Below are 25,031 nucleotides of genomic sequence, written 5' to 3'. Positions count from 1 at the left end.
CTGTGCGCGTTTCTAGCTTGACGGGCTGGTTAGGGAGGGTCGGATTTTCTCACGTCTCCAAGGTTGCTGCTGTGGAACCACCCTATGGTCCCGCCCCTTACGTGCCTGGCCCCGCCCCTCACGCTGCCGGCTGCCTGCGCCGTCGCAGTCGTGCTTCAGCTCACTACGCTTAGGGCTCCAGCTTGCCGCTCCCGCCTGCTCTCCAGCGCCCCGCGCAGCGAGCCACGTGGACCAACTCCGGCGCGCGGTGTTTGCTTGGTTCCAGTGGGGCTCGCCGCGCCTCCCGCGTCTCGGTGCTCGCCCTGCCTCAGCTCCGACCCGATGGCGGCCCTGGTGTTGGAGGACGGGTCGGTGCTGCAGGGCCGGCCCTTCGGGGCCGCTGTGTCGACTGCTGGGGAAGTGGGTAAGCAAGCCCGGGCGGGCTGCCGACCCACTCTGTTCAACCTGTCCACCCCGCCTGCACACTCCCCTCCCTGAGTCAATACCCTCAGCCCCAGCTCCCTTTCAACACTCACGACCGAAGCAGTCATCTCCTCCGGGATTTGCTGCGCTCGGGGCAGTGTTCCGATGGGTGCCCTTGCCAGAACTCAGCCCTGCCTTTCTTCAGTGTTTCAGACCGGCATGGTCGGCTACCCGGAGGCCCTCACTGACCCTTCCTACAAAGCTCAGATCCTAGTGCTAACGTACCCTCTCATCGGCAACTACGGTATTCCCTCAGATGAAGAGGACGAGTTCGGCCTGAGCAAGGTAGTCACACCCAGTGTTTTCTCTACATCCCTTCTCAGATCAGAAGTTAACGGTGACGTGACGACACTGACACTCTGCCAGACATCCTGGAGATAGCAGCTATATATACTAAGGCGACCGTGGTTACAGGGTTTTTAGGTACCTTGAGAGGCAGAGAGCTGGAGAGACTTCAAGAGTACCCACCTCTTGTGTGTAGGGGAAGCATGGTCCAAGGAAAATGGCAAAGGGTTTATGGGAGCAGTTTTCAAAATTGCAAGGGGTGCAATTTCTAGTTATTTTGTAAGGACCAGCAAAGGATTTTTTTTTTTAAGTAGCAGAGTCATAGGGGTAAACAATCCTTTAGGTCCTTAACCTTACTAATTCTGCTACCCTTTGATAACAGTGGCTAGCCCGGTGCTCACTGTGTTAAACCATATGAAAATTACTTTTGTTGCTACTTCATAACTAAATTTGCTACTGTTGTAAATTATAATGTAAACAAACACCTGATATTTCTGATGGTCTTAGGCAACCCCTGTAAAAGAGGGGTCGACCCCCCCCAAAGGGGTCGAGACCCACAGGTTGAGAAAAGCTGTTTTAGGCTGCTCTAAATTGGTGAGAAACTGGAAACTAGAAGGGTCCCCTTAGAAGGCCAATCATTGTCAGTTTCTCTACATGCCAGTGACATTGGTCACCATCTGGACTCCTTACTTGGCCTCTTTTCATTTTCTGCTTCTCAATAGTGCTTACCTCTAGATAAACTCAAATTTCCTCATACAGTGAGGTCCTCCTCCCCCATTCAGTGAAATCTGGAAGCTATATTGCCTCTGAGAGTTAAGTGCTAATATCAACACAGCCATTAAGATTGAAGTCACCATAGCGTAGAATCAAAATTCCACAAAACTTGCTTAAACCCTGATTCCAAGCTTAGAGAGGTCTCACTGTGTAACCTTTGTGGCCTGGAACTCTCAGATCTACCTGCCCTTGCCTCCCAAGTTGTGACTTAAGTTCAGGTAGTGGTTTTTTGTTTTGTTTTGTTTTTGTTTTTTTGAGACAGAGTTTCTTTGTGTATCCCTGGCTGTCCTCCGACTTACTCAGTATGGAGACTGACCTTAAACTCAGATCCTGCCTCTGTCTCCTGAGTGCTGGATGAGGGCACACTAATTGTTATCCTAGAAAGGAATTCTCATCATAAACCTTTGAATACCTGCATTTTAGTTTTCAAGGCAGTATCTTTTTTTTTCCCCCCAAGACAGGGTTTCTCTGTCTAACCTTGGCTACCTGTAGCTCATTCTGCAGACCAGGTTGGCCTTGCTGGCTTTGAACTCATGGGATTAAAAGCATACACCACCATCGCCTGGCTATAAGGCAGTATCTTATGAATTTGGTTAATGTGTAAGTTGTCAAAAGTGAGGCCCCTGATAGAAGCAGGTGATCGAGGCCTCCTACAGCCCAATGCATTTGCTTTGCCTGAACTTACGTACATGGCTCACTCCACATGGGGAAGGCAGGCCAACCAAAACACCCTGCACATCCCGAAGGCTGCAACTTTGGTAGACCTTCACACTCAGAAGCCTCCTGCCTCAGCTTCTTTCCCTGGTACATGGACATTTTTTTTTTTTTTTTCTTTTTTCTTTTTTTCGGAGCTGGGGACCGAACCCAGGGCCTTGCGCTCGCTAGGCAAGCGCTCTACCGCTGAGCTAAATCCCCAACCCCAGATGGACATTTTTTAAATTCTTTTTAGGCCAGGGTCTCTGTGTGTAGCCCACACTGGCCTCAGGTTTACAGGCCGTGTGTGTGTGTGTGTGTGTGTGTGTGTACACATATGTATGTGTTATTTTTTCAGTGTAGTCCTGGCAGTCCTAGAACTGTATTGTTTCTTTTTAAGATTTTATTTATTTATTTTATGTATACGAGTATACTCTAGCTGTCTTCAGACACACCAGAAGAGGGCATCAGATCCTATTACAGATGGTCGTGAGCCACCATGTGGTTGCTGGGAATTGAACTCAGGACCTCAGGAAGAGCAGTCAGTGCTCCTAACCTCTGAGCCATCCCTCCAGCCCTGTATTTTTTAAAGACAGTTTCTCAGTGTGGTCCTTGGCTGTCCTAGAACTTTCTCTAGTCCAGGCTGCTCTTCAGCTCTGAGTTCTAGTTCAAGGTGCACAGCATCACCACACCCCGCTGGCTTTACTTATTTTCATGTTCTGTGCGAATATCTTATTACTGTGCCTTTATCACACCTATATAACTATTACCATGTTTGTTTGTCTTGCCTTGTTAGTTTCTGGCTCCCTGAGGTAGAAGTTCGCACTGTGAAGACAAGGCACCCCTTACCTTTGCTCACTTACCTTTGCTCACTGTCTTTTCTGACGTCCGTTACAAGGCTTGCACCCAGTGAGCACTCAGTAAATGCTTGAGGATTCAGTCTGTGCCGCGTGCAAGATCATAGTCAAGACACGTTGTAAATAGCATTGAAGTGGGAGAGGTTCTTTCTCCGACGCAAGCTAACTTGTAGTGGATGTTTCGGTGGGGTGTTCAGAGAGAGTGTTTGTGAACTCGATTTGGGACAAGGGAAAGTGTCATTTTCTGTTCTCTTGGACACGCCGGGCCCATGTTCAGTGTTTCTTTTTCTTTTCTTTTCTTTTCTTTTTTTTTTTTTTTTTTTTTTTTTTTCGAGCTGGGGACCGAACCCAGGGCCTTGTGCTTGCTAGGGCAAGCTCTACCACTGAGCTAAATCCCCAACCCCATGTTCAGTGTTTCTTATGGGACTGTCTGCAAGCAGGGAGTGTTTGGTATTTTGTCGTGTGTGGCCAGACAGTGGAGGGACTTGCCTTTGGGAACGCGCTGCTGTCTCTGAGCTCACTCCTCACGATCTCTTTCCTTCCGTAGTGGTTTGAATCCTCGGAGATCCATGTGGCAGGTCTGGTGGTTGGGGAATGCTGTCCCACGCCCAGCCACTGGAGTGCCACCTGCACCCTGCATGAGTGGCTGCAACAGCATGGCATCCCCGGCCTGCAAGGTACAAGAGCAAGCACTGGGGCATCTGGGTAAAGGACGGGGTTCCTAGACGGAGAGACACAGGAAGGTTTCTGGGTCTGTCAGTTTTCCTTAAGAGAATTGTGTAGTATGCTCTTTTCGGGTGGGGGAATTTCAAGACTGGGTCCCATGTAGCCCAGGCTTGCCTCATATTCACTGTGTAGCCACAGATGATCTGCTGCTTCCCGGGTGCCTGGGCTACAGATGGCTACCACCTTGCCCAGCTCTTGTTCCTATTCCTGTAGTATTGTTGAACATGTTTGTTTTCTTCTAGAAGGTATTTTTCAATAATTAGGTCTGTGTAGATCGTGGTTCAAATTTGAGTGTGATAGTTAGGGCAAGATCACCTCATGGCAATGCCTGTTCATCAGGCCCAGAATCTGGATGCTGGTAGAACAGCTGTGTCTGACTTTGGGCTGAGCAGGAAGCATCTACCTGGACATCTACCCTCACTGTTGACTGAGTTTGGGACCATCATCTGAGGCTGCGCTGTTTTGACAGGAGTGGACACTCGGGAGCTGACTAAGAAGTTGCGGGAACAAGGGTCTCTTTTGGGGAAGCTGGTCCAGAAAGGGACAGAGCCTTCAGCCCTGCCATTTGTGGACCCCAATGCCAGGCCCCTGGCACCAGAGGTCTCTATTAAGGTACCGAGGAAGAGAACAGGACATGTTTGCCCGCAGAAGACAAGTGGTTACTTTTCTGGCCACAAATGGGGCAAACGCAAGGACTTCAAAGATGGGGTTCGGTGTGGGCATGTTCTACCTTTGCTGATCACAGCTGCCCACTGTTGCTCTTTGCTCCTCAGACCCCACGGGTATTCAATGCGGGGGGTGCCCCTCGGATCTTTGCTGTAGACTGTGGCCTCAAGTACAATCAGATCCGATGTCTCTGCCAGCTTGGGGCTGAGGTTACCGTGGTACCCTGGAACCATGAATTAGACAGTCAGAGTGAGTATCTGGGACCTGTGCAGATAAGTGGCGTGGGTTTGAGCGGAAGAAACGGGTTTTATCCCTCAGAACAACTGATAAAAATCAGGAGGGGTTTCAGGACCGGGGACCAGGAATTCCATGTCTGTGGTCCGGGATGGATGTGTGCTTTATTTGACAAGTTTGATTACTGTAGTAGTGGGTGCAAGTGTGTACCATAGCACAGTAGCTTTAAGGAGTTGGGTGGCTTCTGCCCTGGGTCTGGGATGAACTCCGCCCACCAGGCTTCACAGGTGCTTTTTTTCTGCTGAGCATCTCCTCAGCCCTTGGGTGTCAACCTTTTCTGCTCATTCCAGAATATGACGGTCTCTTCCTAAGTAATGGACCTGGTGATCCTGCCTCCTATCCTGGTGTGGTGTCCACACTGAATCGAGTCTTATCTGAGCCTAATCCCCGACCTGTGTTTGGAATCTGCCTTGGACACCAGCTATTGGCTTTAGCCATCGGGGCCAAAACTTACAAGATGAGGTGGGACTTGTGGGAGTAGACGGAGCCCACGCTTAGCAGTGTCTTCAGAGCTGGGGGTTTATTGGTGTGGAAACAATCACTCTGTCAGGAGCGATGAGATCTAAAAGAGCTGAGTTTCAGGTAGTGGGGGAGAGGTTGGCGAGAGGGGTTGTGACTCTGCCCCATTCTCCAGATACGGAAACCGAGGCCACAACCAGCCCTGTTTACTGGTGGGTACTGGGCGCTGCTTTCTGACGTCCCAGAATCACGGGTTTGCCGTTGACGCGGATTCGCTGCCAGCAGGCTGGGCTCCTCTGTTTACCAACGCCAATGACTGTTCCAACGAAGGCATTGTACACGACAATCTGCCCTTCTTCAGGTGAGCAGGGGGGTGTGAAGATGAGAAAGCAAGGCGCAGCGAGCGTGGCGGCCCTCAGTCCCCTCAGAGGCCACTGGCAGTGATGTCAAAGATTCTGTCCTTCAATCTCTTCAATAGCGTCCAGTTTCACCCCGAGCACCGGGCTGGCCCTTCAGATATGGAGCTACTCTTCGATGTGTTTCTAGAAACCGTGAGAGATGCTGTAGCTGGGAACGCTGAGGGCCGGACAGGTAAGCCCCGTCATAGAGCCAGGATGTAGAACTAAGAACAGGGCTAGCTCCAGGTCTAGGCTAAGAGGGACATACTTGGAAAAGTTAGATTTGTGAGGGAAGAAACCAATGGCACCAATTTGTGCCATTTCTGTATAAAGGAACTCCAGAGTTAGGGGATCTGTGCCCACCTTCTCTGTGCTTTCCTGAAAGTAAGGGTCTAATGTGCATGGCCTCTGGAGTTCCGCCCCCTCTGACACTCCATGACTTTTCGTCCACAGTAAGAGAACGCTTGGCTCAGCGCCTCTGTCCCCCTGAGCTTCCCATTCCTGGTTCTGGGCTCCCGCCACCACGAAAAGTTCTGATCCTGGGCTCGGGGGGCCTCTCCATTGGCCAGGCTGGAGAATTTGACTACTCGGGCTCTCAGGTACGGCGTATGGCCTCCCATCGCGATGCACAACCCGTTGAGTCTTGAGGAGGAGGAATGCATGAACACCATTTGCTGGGAGGATATGGATCGGGTGTGCCGATGTATAGATGTGGAGTTCGGGAAGAAGAGAAATCACTTACTAAGGACTGGGAGTACATGGAGGTGAAGAAATGCCTAACTTCTGTCTTCTGTAGAAGAGGCTGATCAGGCTTTTTTCCTTTTGTTAGGCAATTAAAGCCCTAAAGGAGGAGAACATCCAAACATTACTGATCAACCCCAACATTGCCACAGTGCAGACTTCTCAGGGGCTGGCAGACAAGGTCTATTTCCTTCCCATAACACCTCACTACGTAACCCAGGTACGTCCGACTTAGATAAGGATAGCCTGAGGAGGGGGACTCATGATGGGCAGGGGGGCTCACTGGTCACTCTGGGCTCTTAAGCTGCTTTGATCGACTCTTCCCCTAATGCCTTCGGCTCCTCCCTCCTGCCTCAGGTGATTCGTAATGAACGCCCAGATGGTATATTACTGACTTTCGGGGGTCAGACAGCCCTGAACTGCGGTGTGGAGCTGACCAAAGCTGGGGTACTAGCTCGGTATGGGGTCCGGGTCTTGGGTACACCTGTGGAGACCATTGAACTGACTGAGGACCGGCGAGCCTTTGCTGCCAGGATGGCTGAGATTGGAGAGCACGTTGCCCCCAGTGAAGCGGCAAATTCTCTTGAACAGGTTTGTTAGGTGTTTGAGTAAAAGTACAATGATGTCATTTCCTCTGAATCTTACTTCTTTTGGGTCCAGAAATGACTTGTTGGTTCATGTCTTCTGCTCACCGCAGGCTCAGGCAGCTGCCGAGCGGCTAGGCTACCCTGTGCTGGTGCGAGCAGCCTTTGCCCTGGGTGGTCTTGGTTCTGGCTTTGCTTCCACCAAAGAGGAACTCTCAGCTCTTGTGGCTCCAGCCTTTGCCCATACCAGCCAGGTGCTGATAGACAAGTCTCTGAAGGGCTGGAAGGAGATTGAATATGAGGTGGTGAGAGATGCCTATGGCAACTGCGTAACGGTGAGTGCTGGGGCACTGGAGGCCCGCGTGTCCTGAACTTCTGGAAAAGCAGAGTCCCTCTTCTGGGCCTTTTGACCCCCCCCCCTTTGTTGGTGACCTCCGTGACCCCATTTGTAGGTATGTAACATGGAGAACTTAGACCCACTGGGCATCCATACGGGGGAGTCCATAGTGGTGGCTCCAAGCCAGACACTGAATGACAGAGAGTACCAGCTTCTGCGGCGGACAGCTATCAAGGTCACCCAGCACCTGGGGATTGTTGGGGAGTGCAATGTGCAGTACGCCTTGAATCCCGAGTCTGAGCAGGTGAGGCCGTGAGGCTGACAGACACTGTGGCCTTCATACTTTGCTTGGTCTTTGGGCCTCAAGGTTGAGAGGTTTCTTGGCCCTGCTTACCCTAGAGTGAAGCCAGGATTGTTGTGGTTAGGGTTGGAGCTTGGGGAGGGCCTTTTCTCTCTCCATCCCTAGTAGGGACCCAATCATTTCTCCTCTTCTCTTTGAGCTCTTTTCTAGGCCAGGTATCAGTGACATATTCTTTCTGTTCTCCCATTTGCAGTATTACATCATTGAAGTAAATGCCAGGCTCTCCCGAAGCTCTGCCCTGGCCAGTAAGGCCACAGGCTATCCACTAGCCTATGTGGCAGCCAAGCTAGCATTGGGCATTCCCCTGCCAGAGCTCAGGTATAACTTGGGAGAAGTCCTGGTGTTAAGGGGAGGGGAAAATTGAAATTATTCATCAGACAGGACCTATGAGAGGGACTGGAAGCTCACCCTGTATATTCTTCTCTGTCTTTTTGGCACCCAACTCACTGATGCTCAGAAACTCTGTTACGGGGGGAACAGCAGCCTTTGAGCCCAGCCTGGACTACTGCGTGGTAAAGATTCCTCGCTGGGACCTCAGCAAGTTCCTGCGTGTCAGTACCAAGATTGGGAGCTGCATGAAGAGTGTTGGTGAGTTTCATACTCCCATGGGTCCTGCTAGAACCAAGAGAGCAGTGGTTCTCAGCTTTCCTGATGCTGCGGCCCTTAATACAGATCATCAGTCTGGGCATGGTGTTGCATGCCAGCTCATGCCTGCAATTCCAGCACTCGGAAGACAGAGGCAGGTGGATCTGTCAGTTTGAGACCAGCCTGGTCTATTGAGCAAGTTCGAGGGTGGACAAGGCTGCATAGAGAAACGCTGTCTTGAAAAGCAGGGTGTGTGTGTGTGTGTGTGTGTGTGTGTGTGTGTGTGTGTGTGTGTGTGTGTGTGTGTGTGTGTATGTGTCAGAGAGACAGAGACAAAGAGACGGGGGGGGTAGCTTTCTCAGTTAATAGGTACTTGTCAAGTTAGATAGTTATCCTCAATTAGGAGCAGGGGTCAAAGTCATCTGGAAGCCTGTGTTGGAATGTAGTTCCTAGGATCAGATTATTTGATCTTTCTTGGGACCACAGGAAGAAAGTGACCTGACTGAGGGCTCACAGAGGAGTAGGGGGTCAAAGCAAAAGCCAAATCTCGCCGGTTGTGAACCCATCATTCACTACGTCTCTAATCTTCCTCGAGACACTTCATCCTTTTGGCTGCCGTCTCACTTCCAGCCGCATCCGCATCGTTAGGATGATAAAATCCAGTGACATTTTATTCACTGTTTAAATATTTCCAGAGGAAGGGTTACTGATGCTTCCCTGTAAATCCTTAATTCTTAAAATTTGTTAGTATGCTGTTTGTGTGCACGATATATGTGAGGGTGAGTGTGCGTGCCACAGTGTGGCCTTGGGAGTCAGTTCTTTCTACCTTTATGTGAGTTCCAGGAACTGAACTGGGGTCACCACCAAGCAGGCTCCATTCTTAGCCTGTCTCCTCCTGGCAACAACTTCCAGGATCTACAATGGAATTTTGTTTTAATACAGAGTTAAGATCGGAGCAAGATAGCAACAGTTAACCTAACAAAGAGCTTTAGCACTTGGGAGGCTTAGACCGGAGGAGTGAATTCAAAGCCAGTCTGGGCTGTGTAGTAAATTCTAAACCATCCATAACGGGTGAGACACTGTTTCAAAAACAAAACAAGACGCCCATCAGACTATTTAGAATACTGCGTGCTGGTCACTGCCACGCAGTGGTGAAGCAAGCTGGAATCCCAGCTGATGTGTGCACAGTGTCTCTGTGGTGGTCTCAGCTAAGAGGCAGGCACTAACCAGGTCAGGTGCCACCAGCTGATTTGGATAAGCATGTCACCATGCTCCAGGTCTCCATTTAGAGCACAAGTGGCTTTTAAACAAGTGAGTCTGAGCTCAGACATTGTTTCAGAGTTTTTAGAAGTCCTCCAAGACTGCCAAGATGTTCCTTCTGGAGATGAGTTTCTGTTATGAAAATTATAATAAACATGGGAGCGGAGCCATAATCAAATTGTGGCTAAAATAAGCGGATCAGAGACAGAATAATCAAAGGTTGATTGATTCCCAGCTGAGACTTTGAAATGTCTCACTCCTCCCAGTCTTCTAGAAATGCCATCTTCTCCCTGCTAACGTTTATAACTTTGCGATTTTTGATTTTGTCTTTGAGAGAGGCTCTTGCTGTGTATCCAGTTATCTATCCACTTTATAGATGAGGTTGGCCTGGTCTGCACTATGTAGCCCACACACTGTCCCCAAACTCTTACTTTTCCTGCTTCAGGCTCTTGGGTTTTCTTCCCCCTAGACAAGATGTCACTATATGCCGTAGCTAGCCTGGAACTTGCTATGTATGGAATAGTCTGGCCTACAACTTATGGTTCTAGCGTCCTGCCTCTGCCTCACAGATGCTAAGGTGACGGGCATGAGTTACCACACTCAGCTATGGTTAGCAAAACTCATGCTTCCCACTTAGTAGGAAGTCGGTTACACTTTACACTTTGTGTCTAGGACAGGTGATTCTGTGGTGGGATGGGTGCTTCCCAAGGCTACTTTTACTCTTCCCCATTGCCTTGGGCTTCTGGGAATCTAGTCATCTAAAACAACATACTACAGCCTCACCACCGCCACCAGCACTTAAAAGCTAAATGCCCTTCAGGCATTCGGCAGTTAAGTTACAGTAAACCAGGGATTGCTGTAGTACTTTCGAGGATGTCCAGCCCTGTGGGGAAGGACTTCTGATGGGGGAGGGGACACAGAACTGGTTTGTGTACCACAGTTGTCTATAAAACATATATAGGGGAGAGTCCAGGAAGAAAAAAAACCGTCATCCTTGTCTAGGTGTGGGTAGGTGTGGTGTGTGGGAACATGTAAGGCCAGAGGACTGTATCAGGTACTGTTATCTTTTCTCCCCTTCCCCTTTTCTTTCAAGACCTGGCCTGAAGCTGTTCTAAGGCAGGATAGGCTGGCTGGCTGGCCAATGCCCTGAGGATCTGCTTGTCACCATCTCCGATTCTAAAACTGTGTCACCGCACCTATCTTTTGTGTGGGTCTGGAGCTTGAACTCAGGTTCTAGGCAATATATCATTATCTCCTTAGCACCTCAAGTCTGTATTCATTCATTCATTCATTCATTCATTCATTCATTCACTTTGAGGCAGGGTCTTTCTACATAGTACTGGCTGTCCTAGAACTTGCTATGTTGACCAGGCTGGCTTCAAACTCCACAGAGATCCACCTGCCTCTGCCTCTTGAGTGCTGAGACCAAAGGTGCACACGACCCATTTGGCCTTCAAATCTTTTTTTTTTTTAAATGCAGTTGGCAGCTGGGTGGTGGTGGCAGCTCAGGCCTTTAATCCCAGCGCTTGTGAGGCAGAGGCAGGTGGATCTCTGAGTCTACAGAGTGAGTTCCAGGAGAGCCAGGGCTCCACAGAGAAACCCTGTCTTGAGGGGAGAACGAGAGGGAATGTGAGAGACGTGCAGATGGACGCTAATCAGGAGTGGGATCGTTTTCCCGTCACCCAGACTTTTTAATGTTCTAGGATGAAACATTCCAGATGGTACCATCATGATTGTGATAAAGCCAGCCAGATAGCTTGACAGTCAGCAGCAGTTGGGCGTCTGCTGTTAACTAAGCAGCCCCAGTATCTACAGGCACATTTTACACATGCTGCCTCCATACTCACTCACCAAGGGTCATGCTTGTCTGTGGAGATGGTAGGAAAAGAGATTGCGGTTAGGTTTCTTCCCTTTCTGTTCCTTCCTCCCTTCCTCCCTTCCTTCCTTTGGTTTCTCAAGTCAGGAATTCTCTGTAGCAAGCCCTAGCTATCATAGCTCGTTTTGTAGACCAGATTGGCTTCAAACTCGCAGAGATCCGCCTACCTCTGCCTCCCCAGCGCTGGGGTGCAAGGCCTGCATCACCATGCCCAGCTGCTTTTAGGTTTCTGAATGGTGAAGCGTCATAAGACACCACCACCATGAGCCTTGCGAACCTACCGAAGATCAGAGTGAAACCCTTGAGTGTGTTGGTTATCCCCGCGTCTATCCGCCCCTCCGCTCTCAGCCCTTCCTCCGTCCTGTTCCTCCAGGTGAAGTCATGGGCATCGGGCGTTCCTTTGAGGAGGCCTTCCAAAAGGCCCTGCGCATGGTAGACGAGAACTGTGTAGGCTTCGACCATACAGTGAAGCCAGTCAGCGACGTGGTAAGCAGCTCTCCTCTCCTACGCCACCGCTGGGCTGGAGCCACCGCTCTCTCAGCACGAGCTCGTTGACAGCGATGGCAGCAGTGTTCACCTGATTTGCTGTCCCTCACTTCCCTTCCCTGGATGTATTTTTTCCACCCCTGCACTGCCCTGCATCCGGCCATCTGCGCTCTTCCCCAGGAGCTGGAGACGCCGACGGATAAGCGGATCTTTGTGGTGGCTGCTGCTCTGTGGGCTGGCTACTCTGTGGAGCGCCTCTACGAGCTCACCCGCATCGACTGCTGGTTCCTGCACCGGATGAAGCGCATTGTGACCCACGCCAAGTTGCTGGAACAACACCGTGGACAGCCCTTACCCCAAGATCTGCTGCACCAGGCCAAGTGCCTCGGCTTCTCAGACAAGCAAATTGCTCTCGCAGTCCTGAGGTCAGAGATGGTGGTGAGGGCCTCGGACCTACATGTGTGGGGAGGGAACTTTTGCCTCAGGAAGGCCACTGGAGGGGAACCTTGGACGTTCTTAATCTTCACTGCCCATAGGACGTTTCCTTGCTAACCCTGCCGAGCACTTGCTTGTCAGTCAGTCTGTACTCTGTTCCCAGGCCAGTCTGTCTCTTCTCTTCCTTTAGCACAGAGCTGGTTGTTCGGAAGCTGCGTCAGGAACTGGGGATCTGCCCAGCAGTGAAACAGATCGACACAGTTGCAGCCGAGTGGCCAGCCCAGACAAATTACCTGTACCTGACATACTGGGGCAACACCCATGACCTCGACTTTCGGACACCTCATGTCCTGGTCCTTGGCTCTGGCGTCTACCGGATCGGCTCCAGTGTTGAGTTTGATTGGTGTGCTGTGGGCTGCATCCAGCAGCTCCGGAAGGTCAGAGGCCCTCTTCTCTCCTAGTTTTCCTGCTTTCTGTAGTGGCTGCCTGTACTCCCACTTGAGAGCCTAGATCTTCCAGTTCACTAGGAATATATGTCCTATAAGAAAAACAACCTTCTGTTGGGTTAGGAACCTTCCTTAAGGTATCTTGCTACCTGTCTCTGCCTGAATCTCATCCCTAACATGTTGTCTACCTGTGTCTAGCTGCTTCGCTGGAAACAGGCAGGCTGTAGTGTGGGCTTTGGCTTAGCTACTCCATGTGCTTCCTCTTGAGTGTTCTATCTGCATGTACTCCTGCCTGCCAGAAGAGGGCATCAGATCCCATTACAGATGGTTATGAGTCACCATGTGGTTGCTGGGAATTGAACTCAGGACCTCTGGAAGAGCAGTCAGTGCTCTTAGCCACTGAGCCATCTCTCTAGCCCCTGTGTGCTTCTTCTAAATCCCTAATGTATTCCACCCCCTATGGCAGATGGGTTATAAGACCATCATGGTGAACTACAACCCAGAGACAGTCAGCACCGACTATGATATGTGTGACCGACTCTACTTTGATGAGATCTCTTTTGAGGTGAGAGGGATAAGGGCTACTTAGGGAATGAGTGGGATAGGCCGGGCAGCCCAAGATTCCTTGGTACTTGGTGGGCATGGGGGCTGAGGGAAGCACTGATCCAGACGGCTTCCTTGAACCCTTTGGTTGTTCCTCTCCTGTACTACAGGTGGTGATGGACATCTATGAGTTAGAGAACCCCGAAGGTGTGATCCTGTCCATGGGCGGGCAGCTGCCCAACAACATGGCTATGGCTTTGCATCGGCAGCAGTGCCGAGTGCTGGGCACTTCCCCCGAAGCCATCGACTCAGCCGAGAACCGGTTCAAGTTCTCCCGGCTCCTAGATACCATTGGTATCAGCCAGCCTCAGTGGCGAGAGCTCAGTGACCTCGAGGTAGGCTGGGGCCTGGCAGGAAGCCGGGTTGGGGCTGGATGTTGTCTCTGAGTGAGTGTGACCGGCCCCACTGGACTTCCTGTTCCCACAGTCCGCTCGCCAGTTCTGCCAGACCGTTGGGTACCCCTGCGTAGTGCGTCCCTCCTATGTGCTGAGCGGTGCTGCTATGAATGTGGCCTACACTGATGGGGACCTGGAGCGCTTCCTGAGCAGTGCAGCTGCTGTCTCTAAGGAGCACCCTGTGGTCATCTCCAAATTCATTCAGGAGGCAAAGGTGAGGGTCCCCAACCAGGAGCCCCAGAGGAGGCTGTGCACTCGCTGGGTCGTGGGCACAGTGGGCCAGGAAGGATGTATTTGACAACTCTGTCTCACAGAGGGAGCTTCTTAGGGGAGGAGGAGAAAATGACCCTGTCCTACCATCCCGCTGCCTGTGTCTGCCTCCAGGAGATTGATGTGGATGCTGTGGCCTGTGACGGCATCGTGTCGGCTATTGCCATCTCTGAGCACGTGGAGAATGCAGGTGTGCATTCAGGGGATGCCACGCTGGTGACCCCCCCACAAGACATCACCCCCAAAACTCTGGAGCGGATCAAAGCCATTGTGCATGCTGTGGGCCAGGAGCTACAGGTCACGGGGCCCTTCAATCTGCAGCTCATTGCCAAGGTAATAGGTTGATAGGAAGGGGCGGAAGCCTACAGTCCTCCATGTTCTCTGCTGGCCCCACTGCTGCGAAGCCCTGCGCTGTCTCTTACCCTCACCCATGTAGGCAGCAAAGCCGGGGAAAGGGTCATTTCTAGAGCCCACTGCAGTGTCGGGCCAGTACAGTCATTCAGCTGGTTACTCGATCGGGAGAGGCTCGAGCCCAGGTCAGTAGAGCGGTGTCAGCACACCTGGACGTCACGAGGCTTAACCCCAAATCCCTTCCCCTAGGACGACCAGCTGAAGGTCATTGAATGTAACGTGCGGGTGTCGCGCTCCTTCCCGTTCGTGTCCAAGACACTTGGTGTCGACCTCGTAGCCTTGGCCACAAGGATCATCATGGGGGAGAAAGTAGAGTCCGTGGGGCTCATGACTGGCTCTGGAGTCGTGGGAGTAAAGGTAAATTGGGGGATGGGGCCCTTGAGCCTGGTGTATAGATCCCCTAATTGCTATAACAAGTTCAGGTCAAAACCTAGATGGTTCTGTGAAATGTGGGACACCTGGCTGCTTTATTTAATTAATTTATACTTTTTTGAGCTACTGGAGACTCGAACCCAGGGCCTCTGGCGTGCGAGGCAAGCACTCTGCCGCTGAGCTAAGGGAAGAGATCTCAATGAACAGATGAACTCTCACCCACACAAGACATTATTGCCCAACCATAGGATGATACGGTGGTCATCATCCCTTAAGAGTTTACCCTGTAGGAGGCAAAAGGAGTTTGGTACAAAAATAGCTTGCTATGGAACAGTCTGTGATACATACACCTACATAACCGAGTTATAACCAAATGTACGAGGAGTTTAGACATGGGCGCTGTTGTTTCCAAGAGTGTGTTTTGGGAGACAAGGTGGTAATGGAACTGAGTTGCAAGAATGGTAAGGCTGTTGGATTTACAGAGCTCCTTGGGGCTGGGTCCAGGGCCAGAAAACAGGCAGAGTGGAGGCCGTGTGGAAGCTGGAGGGCCAGCCCTTCTGTGTGGGCGTGATGGGGACAGGGCCCCTTTTCTGCCATATCTCCTGACTCTTCTGTCCCGCTGCTCCCCCAGGTACCGCAGTTCTCCTTCTCACGCTTGGCCGGTGCTGATGTGGTCCTGGGTGTGGAGATGACCAGTACTGGAGAGGTGGCTGGCTTCGGAGAGAGCCGTTGTGAAGCCTACCTCAAAGCCATGCTCAGCACTGGCTTTAAGATCCCAAAGAAGAACATCCTGCTGACCATTGGCAGCTACAAGGTACCTGGGCCACCCGGGAAGGTGGGAAGTCACACAGACAGCACATGGCTTCGGCTGTCTAGGCTAAGACTCACTTGCTCTCTCTGCTTGGTTTTAGAATAAAAGTGAGCTGCTCCCAACTGTGCGGTTGCTGGAGAGCCTGGGCTACAGTCTGTATGCCAGCTTGGGAACTGCCGACTTCTACACCGAGCACGGCGTCAAGGTATCTAGTGGGGCCGCTGTCTCCTGCAGGCCCCAAAGGAGTCTCTCCTTTCCCTTTGCCCCAGGGTAGAACAAGTAGGGTGTGTTTCTCGAAGGCTCCTCTGCACTGTTAAAGTTCTTATACATGTGTGTGAGTCCACAGTGCTGTTGGCGACCGTAACTCCATTCACTCAGGGGAATGAAGGCTTTTTCAGTTGAGAACCATACCTTGCCGCTGGCAAACGGGCAGCACCTCGTCCCATGCCCATGGACTCTCAGTCTCATTTTCCGGCTAGATCCTTTCAGATAAGCCTTCCCGACTGTCTGAGTCAGGGTTCCTATTCCTGCACAAAACATCATGACCAAGAAGCAATTGGGGAGGAAAGGGTTTATTCAGCTTACACTTTCACATTGATGTTCATCACCAATGGAAGTTAGGGCTGGGTCTCGCAAAGGGTAGTACCTTGGAGGCAGGAGCTGATGCAGAGGCCATGGAGGATGCTGCTTACTGGCTTGCTCCCCTGGCTTGCTCAGCCTGCTTTTCTGGTTTCTTGTAGAACCCAGGACCACCAGCCCAGGGATAGTACCACCCACAATGGGCCCCTCTCTGATCACTAATTGAGAAAATGCCTTACAGTTGGACCTCTTGGAGGCATTTCCTCGAGGGAGGCTCCTTTCTCTGTGATAACTCCAGCTTGTGTCAAGTACACAAACCAGCCAGTGCACTGACATGGGGTAAAGTTGGTCTTGACCTTAGTTCTGGGCTGGCAGGTGACAGCTGTGGACTGGCACTTTGAAGAGGCTGTGGATGGTGAGTGTCCACCACAACGGAGCATCTTGGATCAGCTGGCTGAGAATCACTTTGAGCTGGTGATTAACCTGTCGATGCGCGGGGCTGGGGGTCGGCGTCTTTCCTCCTTCGTTACCAAGGGCTACCGCACCCGGCGTCTGGCCGCGGATTTCTCCGTGCCTCTCATCATCGATATCAAGTGCACCAAACTCTTCGTGGAGGTAACACAGCCCTGGGTTCTAGAGTGACGGGTGCCGTGATAGGGGGAAGAGAAAGCATGTTCTGGGGATTGGGAGATGGCGTTGTGAAAAGGCCATGTTCATGGTAAAGCTTCGTGGCTCCAGAGGCAGTGAGGTGGATGGAGAAGAGAGTGTGGGTGATGGAGAAATGGGTCCTAACTTACCTTCCCTTAAATCTGTCCTGATTTGCTTTCCCCTTGCAGGCCCTAGGCCAGATCGGGCCAGCCCCTCCTTTGAAAGTCCACGTTGACTGCATGACCTCCCAGAAGCTAGTGCGTCTGCCTGGTGAGTGAGGCTTTCGGGTGGTAAATACGGCCGCAGGACTGTCTTCCTTGGATTTTACAGACTGTGGATGGCCCGAGACTCTCCTGGTGTGAGCTCCTCTGTCTACTGTGCTCTCCACTGGGAACTTGTATTAGTGGCTGTGAGTTTTCTTCCACTCCAACGCTGATCTCACCCCCACCTCCTCCTAGGATTGATTGATGTCCACGTGCACCTTCGGGAACCAGGTGGGACTCACAAAGAGGACTTTGCCTCAGGCACAGCCGCCGCCTTGGCTGGGGGCGTCACCATGGTTTGTGCTATGCCTAATACCCGGCCCCCCATCATTGATGCCCCAGCTCTGGCGCTTGCCCAGAAGGTGAGCCGCTCGATTCCCTGCCTGCTGGGACTCTTTGCCTCTGTCGAGCCTGTGACCCAGGCTCTGCTGGCTTACGTGGGCAGCGATGCCAGCAAGCCTTACCACATGTGTATGCACCCTGTCTAGCTGGCAGAGGCTGGCGCCCGCTGTGACTTTGCCCTCTTCCTCGGAGCCTCATCTGAAAATGCAGGGACTCTGGGTGCTGTGGCTGGGTCTGCAGCAGGCCTGAAGCTCTACCTCAATGAGACCTTCTCTGAGCTACGGCTGGACAGTGTGGCCCAGTGGATGGAGGTAGGCAGTGTGTTGCCACATGCTACCTCTTGGCTTGAGGCCTCATCTACATGAGCTGCCAGCAGAGAGGATTCAGGGGTTTCTGAGAGCCATCAAAGGCCCATCATTTTCTCTCGTCAATTCTTTCCGTCTCCAGCATTTTGAAACCTGGCCTTCCCACCTCCCCATTGTGGCCCACGCAGAGCGGCAGAGTGTCGCTGCGGTCCTCATGGTGGCTCAGCTGACACGGCGTTCAGTGCACATATGTCATGTGGCTCGGAAGGAAGAGGTGAGAGTGCATCAGAGATCCTGGTACCCCTGTCACTTTCCCAGGAAGACCAAAGGTCACCACAAGTCCTTGGAGTCCTTGGAGGCAGGAAGTGGTTGGGAGAGCCCAAGCCAGTACCCTTGGCACATTTGGCCCTCGCTGTTCTGAGGAAGAATGCCAAGCACAGAGACTGGGAAGGACAGGGCCTGCCATGTCAGAGGCCTCATATGGACTGTCCTCCTCTCTCCCCAGATCCTGCTGATTAAAACTGCAAAGGCACAGGGGCTGCCAGTGACGTGTGAAGTCGCACCTCACCACCTGTTCCTAAACCGGGAAGACTTGGAGCGCCTGGGAGCTGGGAAGGGAGAGGTCCGCCCTGAGCTGGGTTCCCGAGAGGATATGGAAGCCCTGTGGGAGAATATGGCGGTCATCGACTGTTTTGCCTCAGACCACGGTGAGCACGGATCTCCTGCCTCAGCATGCTTGTGCCCCACCTCAAGCTGTGGGGCAGCTCTAGGACGAAAGCAGTAGCAAGGCCTGGACTCCAGGGTCCTTAAGCACAGGAATTGACAAACACTGGTCAGAAGAAGGAAATGAGAGGCTATGTGTGTGGGGGCCGAGCCCCAGAGGGCAGCCGGGACAACATGGCCACGGGCATTGGTGGTCAGGACCATGGCATTGCTACAAGTGAAGTCTTAGGACAGGGTGGCGGAGCCTGCCTCCCAGAGTGATAGCTGTTTTTCTCACAGCTCCCCATACCTTGGAAGAGAAGTGTGGGCCTAAGCCTCCACCAGGCTTTCCAGGACTAGAGACCATGTTGCCGCTGCTGCTGACAGCCGTGAGTGAGGGCCGCCTCAGTCTGGATGACCTGCTACAGCGATTGCACCACAACCCTCGGCGGATCTTCCACCTGCCTCTCCAGGAGGACACCTATGTAGAGGTGAGGGGTCGAGGGCCTGGAGCTGGGGAGAGTTCCACCCCCACAGCTGGGCCTTACCCTGTGTGACCTTACCCTTGACCCTTCGGACAGGTGGATCTGGAGCATGAGTGGACGGTCCCCAGCCACATGCCCTTCTCTAAAGCCCACTGGACCCCATTTGAAGGTCAGAAGGTGAAGGGCACCGTGCGCCGTGTGGTCTTGAGAGGGGAGGTCGCCTATATTGATGGACAGGTATGTGTGTGGTCCCCAGTTGGTCTCAGAAGTGACCTCTTCCTGCCCAGTGCAGACGTTCTGCCCTGTGTCCCAGGTGACATTTTCTTGCTCGTGTCTGCTTCTCTAAGAGTCAATGTGAACTCCCTGCTCCCTTCTGTTCTTGGCCTTCATGTGCAGGTGCTGGTACCCCCAGGCTATGGACAAGATGTACGGAAGTGGCCTCAGGGGGCTGTTCCTCAGCCTCCTCCTCCAACTCCTACTACCACTGAAATAACCACGGTAACTACCCTGCCCCTGGGCTGGGTCTGGCCGCCAGCTGAGGGGCGTGCCCTAGGGCTGGGCTAGCAGCAGTTTCATTGGTGGAAAGTACCGCACTTGATAGTTGAAATCACACTACCTGCCTACCTGTCTACTGCCAAAGGAGCCTGGTTTTCAGTGTAGGAAGCCAGCTCTGAGGACCAAGCCTGGTGTTAATGTGTGTGCCTAGGCCTTGTTGCTAGATTGCACATACCTCCAACGGGCCAGTCTGTCTGCCAGCCGTTGCCAGCATGTTGGGAGGCTGCAACAGTGCAGAGGTGGGGTGGGGTGAACTCTGTAAACAAGGGGCCACTGGCTTTTCCTGAGGGGCTGTGTGTAACCAATGGGTCAGTAACTTCTCAACATGCTGGGTCATCTCCATTGCAGACACCTGAGAGACCACGCCGAGTGATCCCAGGCCTTCCTGATGGCCGATTCCACCTGCCACCTCGAATCCACCGGGCCTCTGACCCAGGGCTGCCAGGTAAGGGAGGTCCCTATGGCCCAGAATGTAGGCTCTTTCCTACTGCCCTGTGTAGGGATAGATATGTTCCACTTAGCCTGACTTAAGGAGGAGTGGAATCTGTTCCACAGTGTCCATAACGGGCCAGGGTTGGGGACCCAGTTACCCAGTAACTGACTCAGGGCTCTTCTCAAGACTCCATTGTCCCCTTTCCTGCTACTCTCCTGCCCTTGCTCCTAGTCTGATCCATTGTACCCTACTTTGACTAAAGTAGCTACTTCAGTAGGAAGTAAGCATCCCATAGCGTCTTCTCACAGGCCTTTTTCTGTTGTGGGCAGCTATGTACCTCCGCCCAGGAGCTGGGATCTCATGGGGCAGCCGAGCATGGGGTAAATCCCGCTTGCTGGTTGGTGTGAACTTGGCCATTCCTCTGCCTCAGATCCTTTATGCCAGCTGGGAAGGCCCTGGGAGGGCACACTCTGGCCCATACAGCACGGCACCACAGGGAATCCTGGGCCCTCCCCATAGCTGCTGCATCCTTCCTGCCTCCCCTAACCTGCTGTAGCACCTGTGACTTGAGGTGGCTTTAACACAAGCACTGGGAGCAGAGGTCATTGTCATTTGGGCTTGCCACACCATAGCCACCAGGTGACCTCTGTCCTGTTGTCATTTGCAGCTGAGGAACCCAAAGAGAAGCCACCCAGGAAGGTGGCAGAGTCAGGTGAGCCCACGCTGATGCATATTTACCTAGGGGGCCTCTGTAGTCTGATCCAAGCAGGGGAGCCTTCTGACCAGCCTCTTCTGTACCACCCCACTGTAGAGCTGACGGGAACCCCTGATGGCCCCTGCTACCCTGCACCACCAGTACCTAGACAGGCATCACCCCAGAACCTAGGATCTTCTGGCCTGCTGCACCCCCAGATGTCACCTTTACTGCACTCCCTAGTGGGCCAACACATCCTGTCTGTCAAGCAGTTCACTAAGGATCAGGTACCTGGGGTACCCTGGGTGGTGACGCCAGAGCCTGGGGTGTGGTGTGTGTCGGGACCTGTGAGACTGACTTGAGGTCCTTCATAGATGTCTCATCTGTTCAACGTGGCGCACACACTACGGATGATGGTGCAGAAAGAGCGGAGCCTCGACATCCTAAAGGTCAGGGCCTTTGCCTTCCCCGTAACCCCTGTCGGGAGGGCTGCACAGTGGGCAGCGGCTCTGTGCTGCCGTCTGGTCCCCTCGTATGTACGCAGACTGCACTGTCAGCAGGTCTCTGCTCTGGATGGTCCTTTCCCTCTGGGCCAGCATCCTCGGCTTCCTTCTAGCAATGACCCTGCACATGGGGTCATCTGATACACATTAGTCACAGGAGAGAGCCGTTGACATTTGCTCTCTGGGGTCATACACAGTCGTGGCTTTGAGCTCTGAGTCACAGTAGTGTGGAAATGTCGGGCAGTGACAGGTCAGAGGAGGTTCTGGTGTAAGTTGGAGGCGAGTGAGTGCTGCCCTGTGTGCACTCCCGAGGCACACGTGCACATACCCCTTCTACTTGTCCTTTCCCCAGGGGAAGGTCATGGCCTCCATGTTCTACGAGGTGAGCACCCGCACCAGTAGCTCCTTCGCAGCAGCCATGGCCCGGCTCGGGGGTGCCGTTCTCAGCTTCTCTGAAGCCACGTCCTCCGTCCAGAAGGGCGAGTCCCTCGCCGACTCCGTGCAGACCATGAGTTGCTATGCTGATGTTGTTGTACTCCGTCACCCTCAGCCTGGAGCTGTGGAGGTGAGGCCAGCCTGTACCTCAGTACCTCAGCTGGGCTGGGCTGGATGGGTGAAGGGACCCAGGAGGTTCAGAGTGGGGGCAGGGAGAGCCTTCCAAGCTGCAGAAGGCAGGGTTCTCCTGCTGTCTCCTGTCTTCACAGCTGGCGGCCAAGCACTGTCGCAGACCAGTGATCAATGCTGGAGATGGAGTTGGGGAGCACCCCACTCAGGCCCTGCTAGACATCTTCACCATTCGAGAAGAGCTTGGGACTGTCAATGGCATGACGGTGAGGGCGGGGAGCACTCCAGGAGGCCTAGGCACTGGCAGTCCTGAGGCTGGTGACTTTGAAATGGCAGGACAGATGTGTGTTCTGAGCCCCCCTGGTGACTGGCTGCCTCCCTTAGATCACTATGGTAGGAGACCTGAAGCATGGACGCACAGTGCACTCCCTGGCCTGCCTGCTCACTCAGTACCGTGTGAGCCTACGCTACGTGGCACCTCCCAGCCTGCGCATGCCATCCAGCGTATGGGACTTTGTGGCCTCCCGAGGCACCAAGCAGGTGAGATCCTGGTGGCTCAGCCCACACCAAAGGGCCAAGGATTGGGTGGTTGAGAGCTCTGCACAGCATTCACCCGGCTCCCTCCCCAGGAGGAGTTCGAGAGCATCGAGGAGGCGCTGCCAGACACTGATGTGCTCTACATGACTCGGATCCAGAAAGAACGATTTGGCTCTGCCCAGGAATATGAAGCTGTGCGTACAAGGCCTGAGGCAGAAGCCTGGGCAGACCACTGGGCACCCATGTGGGAGGGTGGGAAGGGGCACAGGCTAGAACTGAGCTGTAAGCTCCAGGTCCAAGGTTGCCAGCCTGTGTGTGAGTGTGCAGAGCCCTGGTTGTGTTCTCTGTGGCTCCCTCTGTCCTGAGCCTCTAATGGAGTCCCTGCCTACCTTGACAGTGCTTTGGTCAGTTCATCCTCACTCCTCACATCATGACCCGGGCCAAGAAAAAGATGGTGGTGATGCACCCAATGCCTCGTGTCAATGAGATAAGGTGACATGGCCTCTCTGTCCTAGGAGACCCTTGGGCTGGCGGGGTTGGGGGGGGGGGTCCCCTGAACCTGCTCTCCAGGAGCTGGGTGGTAACACTTTTGCTTCTCTGACAGCGTGGAGGTGGACTCGGATCCCAGAGCAGCCTATTTCCGCCAAGCTGAGAACGGCATGTACATCCGCATGGCTCTGCTTGCCACCGTGCTAGGCCGTTTTTAGGACCCAGCCTCCTCTCTCGTCTCTTCAGGCCCAGCTGCCAGGCAGGCAACCCCGATGCCCCCCACGGGGGCAGCACGCTTAGCAGACATCCTGGAGCATTCAGGCAGCCCAAGCACATACGTACAAACTGGGACCTTGCTCTAGGCTCCAGACTAGGGAACTTTCTGACTTTGGGGTACAGTCTCAGGTCCTGGGAGCCCCTCTGCCTCATCTCCGTTCTTACACCTCAGATCTGTACAGTTACTTTTGTACTGACTGTAATAAAACAGCCAAGCAGTTCCTGGTTCGTCGTGAGTACCATGGGCTAGCAGAGGATGCCTCTGGTAGGGACAGACACCGCCCCCCACTCCCCCCGGGCTCTGTAGCGTTCCAGCTGACACTCGGTGCTCTTTGATTTATGTGTTTTTCTAACATCAAAGCTCTCCTAGAGACTCTGGCCTATGTCCAGCCTACTCTGAGTTAAGCGGCAGTCCATGTCCTGAGCAGTGGGGCTTGGCCTTCTCCATAGAACACCCAGGTCCTGGTGAAAGGGAGGCCTTGCGCTGGGTGGGCGTGGCTGAGACTCCAGGCCTCCAGGCATTAAGTCTAACTTGCTGATTAGCTGTGTCCTTCAATGCCCTGGGTGGCCATCACATCCTCAGACCCATGCCCTGGTGTTCTCCAGCTGCCATCAGTATAGGATCTTAAGACCCCTGGGGGCCGCTGCGTAGGCAAACGCTTGCTGTATCTTGCAGGTGTGTCTGGGATGCCTTACGACTCAAGCCGTCTACATTTTGCAGCCTCCCTCCTTCACCCTTCAAGTCCTTAGAGGATTTCCAGTTTTAGGTTATAAGAAAGGCATCCAGTGGTTTAAATACCTGCCTGACATCTGTACCCGATGGTCCAAGCTGCTCAGACACCATTCAAGAAAGCAAATGTCTTCCCTAGGAGCAGTTAGCCCCTTGCAGCAGTGGGAGGAGACTCTCCCTCTTCAGAGCAATGCAAACAAACTTCAATATATTCCTCTCATCCCAACGGCCCTTGGGCCACTTTTTCAGATGTGCAAACTGGTCCAGAGAAGTTGGTGGGTAGCCTGTCAGACCGATGCTTGACTTCAAACCCATCTTTCTATTAGGAAGGACCATTTCTGGCTTTAAGGACATCCAAAACCAGGAGAGACAGGCTACACAGAGCAAGTAGCTGACTCAGAAAGGCCTGGTGGGCAGGGCTGGGTGAAAAATTCACTACCCCAGGTACACTACAGCCTACCGTTGGCAAAGGGTTCCTGCTCGGTGCGGGTGGGGTTGAGATACCCTGGGCTGTGAGGTTTGAGAATCACTTCTTTTTCTTTTTTTTCTTCTTTTTTTTTTTTTTTCCGGAGCTGGGGACCGAACCCAGGGCCTTGCGCTCGCTAGGCAAGCGCTCTACTGCTGAGCTAAATCCCCAACCCCTTGAGAATCACTTCTTAAAGGAACATGGGTCTGTAGCCTAGATGCTGTTTGAAGAGCGATGGATCTAGGTACAGTTCTGTGCCCTGCTATTGTGTGAATCCTTTCCTGTCTGTCTTGAACCCCCCATTCCCAGCCAATTCTCAAACTGGAGGGGTAAAGCTTGATGGATTGCATGTGAAGAACATTCCTTTCCAGTACTTTGTTCTGCCTGGACTGTGCAAGTGTAAAACTGGAGCCCATGAGGCTGCCACAGATTTCTGCAGAACTTGGGAGCGGTCCCTGTGTGGAAGCAATACTTGCTGCCAAGTGGCATGCACATTTTCCTCAGTTGCTAAGTGGTGGGAGGTGTTCCTGCCCTGCTTGCTTTGGCTCTCCTAATCATAACACAGCCCTAAATTGAATAAACTCCCCTACAACCAGAAGTTAGGTCTTAGAATACTGGGAGATAAAAATGAAAGCAGCTATTAGCAAAGAAAACATTTTAATTAAGACGCCATGTCTGACTGAGCCTTTTCTCCATCCACTGAGAAGCCACCTCGAGGGTGCTGTGGGATTCTCATTAACTGCCTGGAGTCAGTTTCCTGACCTCAATACCGAAGACATTTGACCTGTTTTTTCCCCAACCAGCTAACAGTTCTGTGTCAGGTGCCGACCTAAGCACTTTGCCTAGCTAATAATATTTCTTTAGAGGAATCCT

General features: G+C 52.8%; 1 protein-coding gene across 1 annotated transcript; it reads left to right on the top strand.

Moving 5' to 3' along the window:
* The first annotated feature begins 137 nt into the window (after positions 1–137).
* On the top strand, positions 138–23,183 carry Cad (carbamoyl-phosphate synthetase 2, aspartate transcarbamylase, and dihydroorotase). The gene is made up of 43 exons (XM_032909018.1): positions 138–403; positions 608–747; positions 3,619–3,748; positions 4,267–4,409; positions 4,571–4,712; positions 5,048–5,219; positions 5,392–5,577; positions 5,695–5,807; positions 6,068–6,213; positions 6,444–6,575; positions 6,713–6,946; positions 7,053–7,274; positions 7,392–7,580; positions 7,831–7,955; positions 8,095–8,225; positions 11,732–11,844; positions 12,025–12,269; positions 12,470–12,716; positions 13,192–13,290; positions 13,439–13,663; positions 13,755–13,937; positions 14,108–14,326; positions 14,594–14,761; positions 15,408–15,590; positions 15,688–15,792; positions 16,542–16,781; positions 17,003–17,084; positions 17,273–17,439; positions 17,566–17,730; positions 17,867–17,998; positions 18,230–18,431; positions 18,727–18,917; positions 19,008–19,148; positions 19,308–19,409; positions 19,815–19,911; positions 20,567–20,880; positions 20,968–21,042; positions 21,449–21,661; positions 21,801–21,926; positions 22,045–22,200; positions 22,290–22,391; positions 22,595–22,689; positions 22,802–23,183. The coding sequence occupies exons 1-43, from the start codon at positions 322–324 to the stop codon at positions 22,902–22,904; spliced, it is 6,777 nt and encodes a 2,258-aa protein (XP_032764909.1). The 5' UTR covers positions 138–321; the 3' UTR covers positions 22,905–23,183.
* The last annotated feature ends 1,848 nt before the right edge of the window (positions 23,184–25,031 follow it).

Source organism: Rattus rattus, chromosome 7, assembly GCF_011064425.1.
Source record: "Rattus rattus isolate New Zealand chromosome 7, Rrattus_CSIRO_v1, whole genome shotgun sequence".
Lineage (NCBI taxonomy): Eukaryota > Metazoa > Chordata > Mammalia > Rodentia > Muridae > Rattus > Rattus rattus.
The sequence above is the reverse complement of the archived record's forward strand: the minus strand, read 5'-3'. Positions and strand labels throughout refer to the sequence as shown.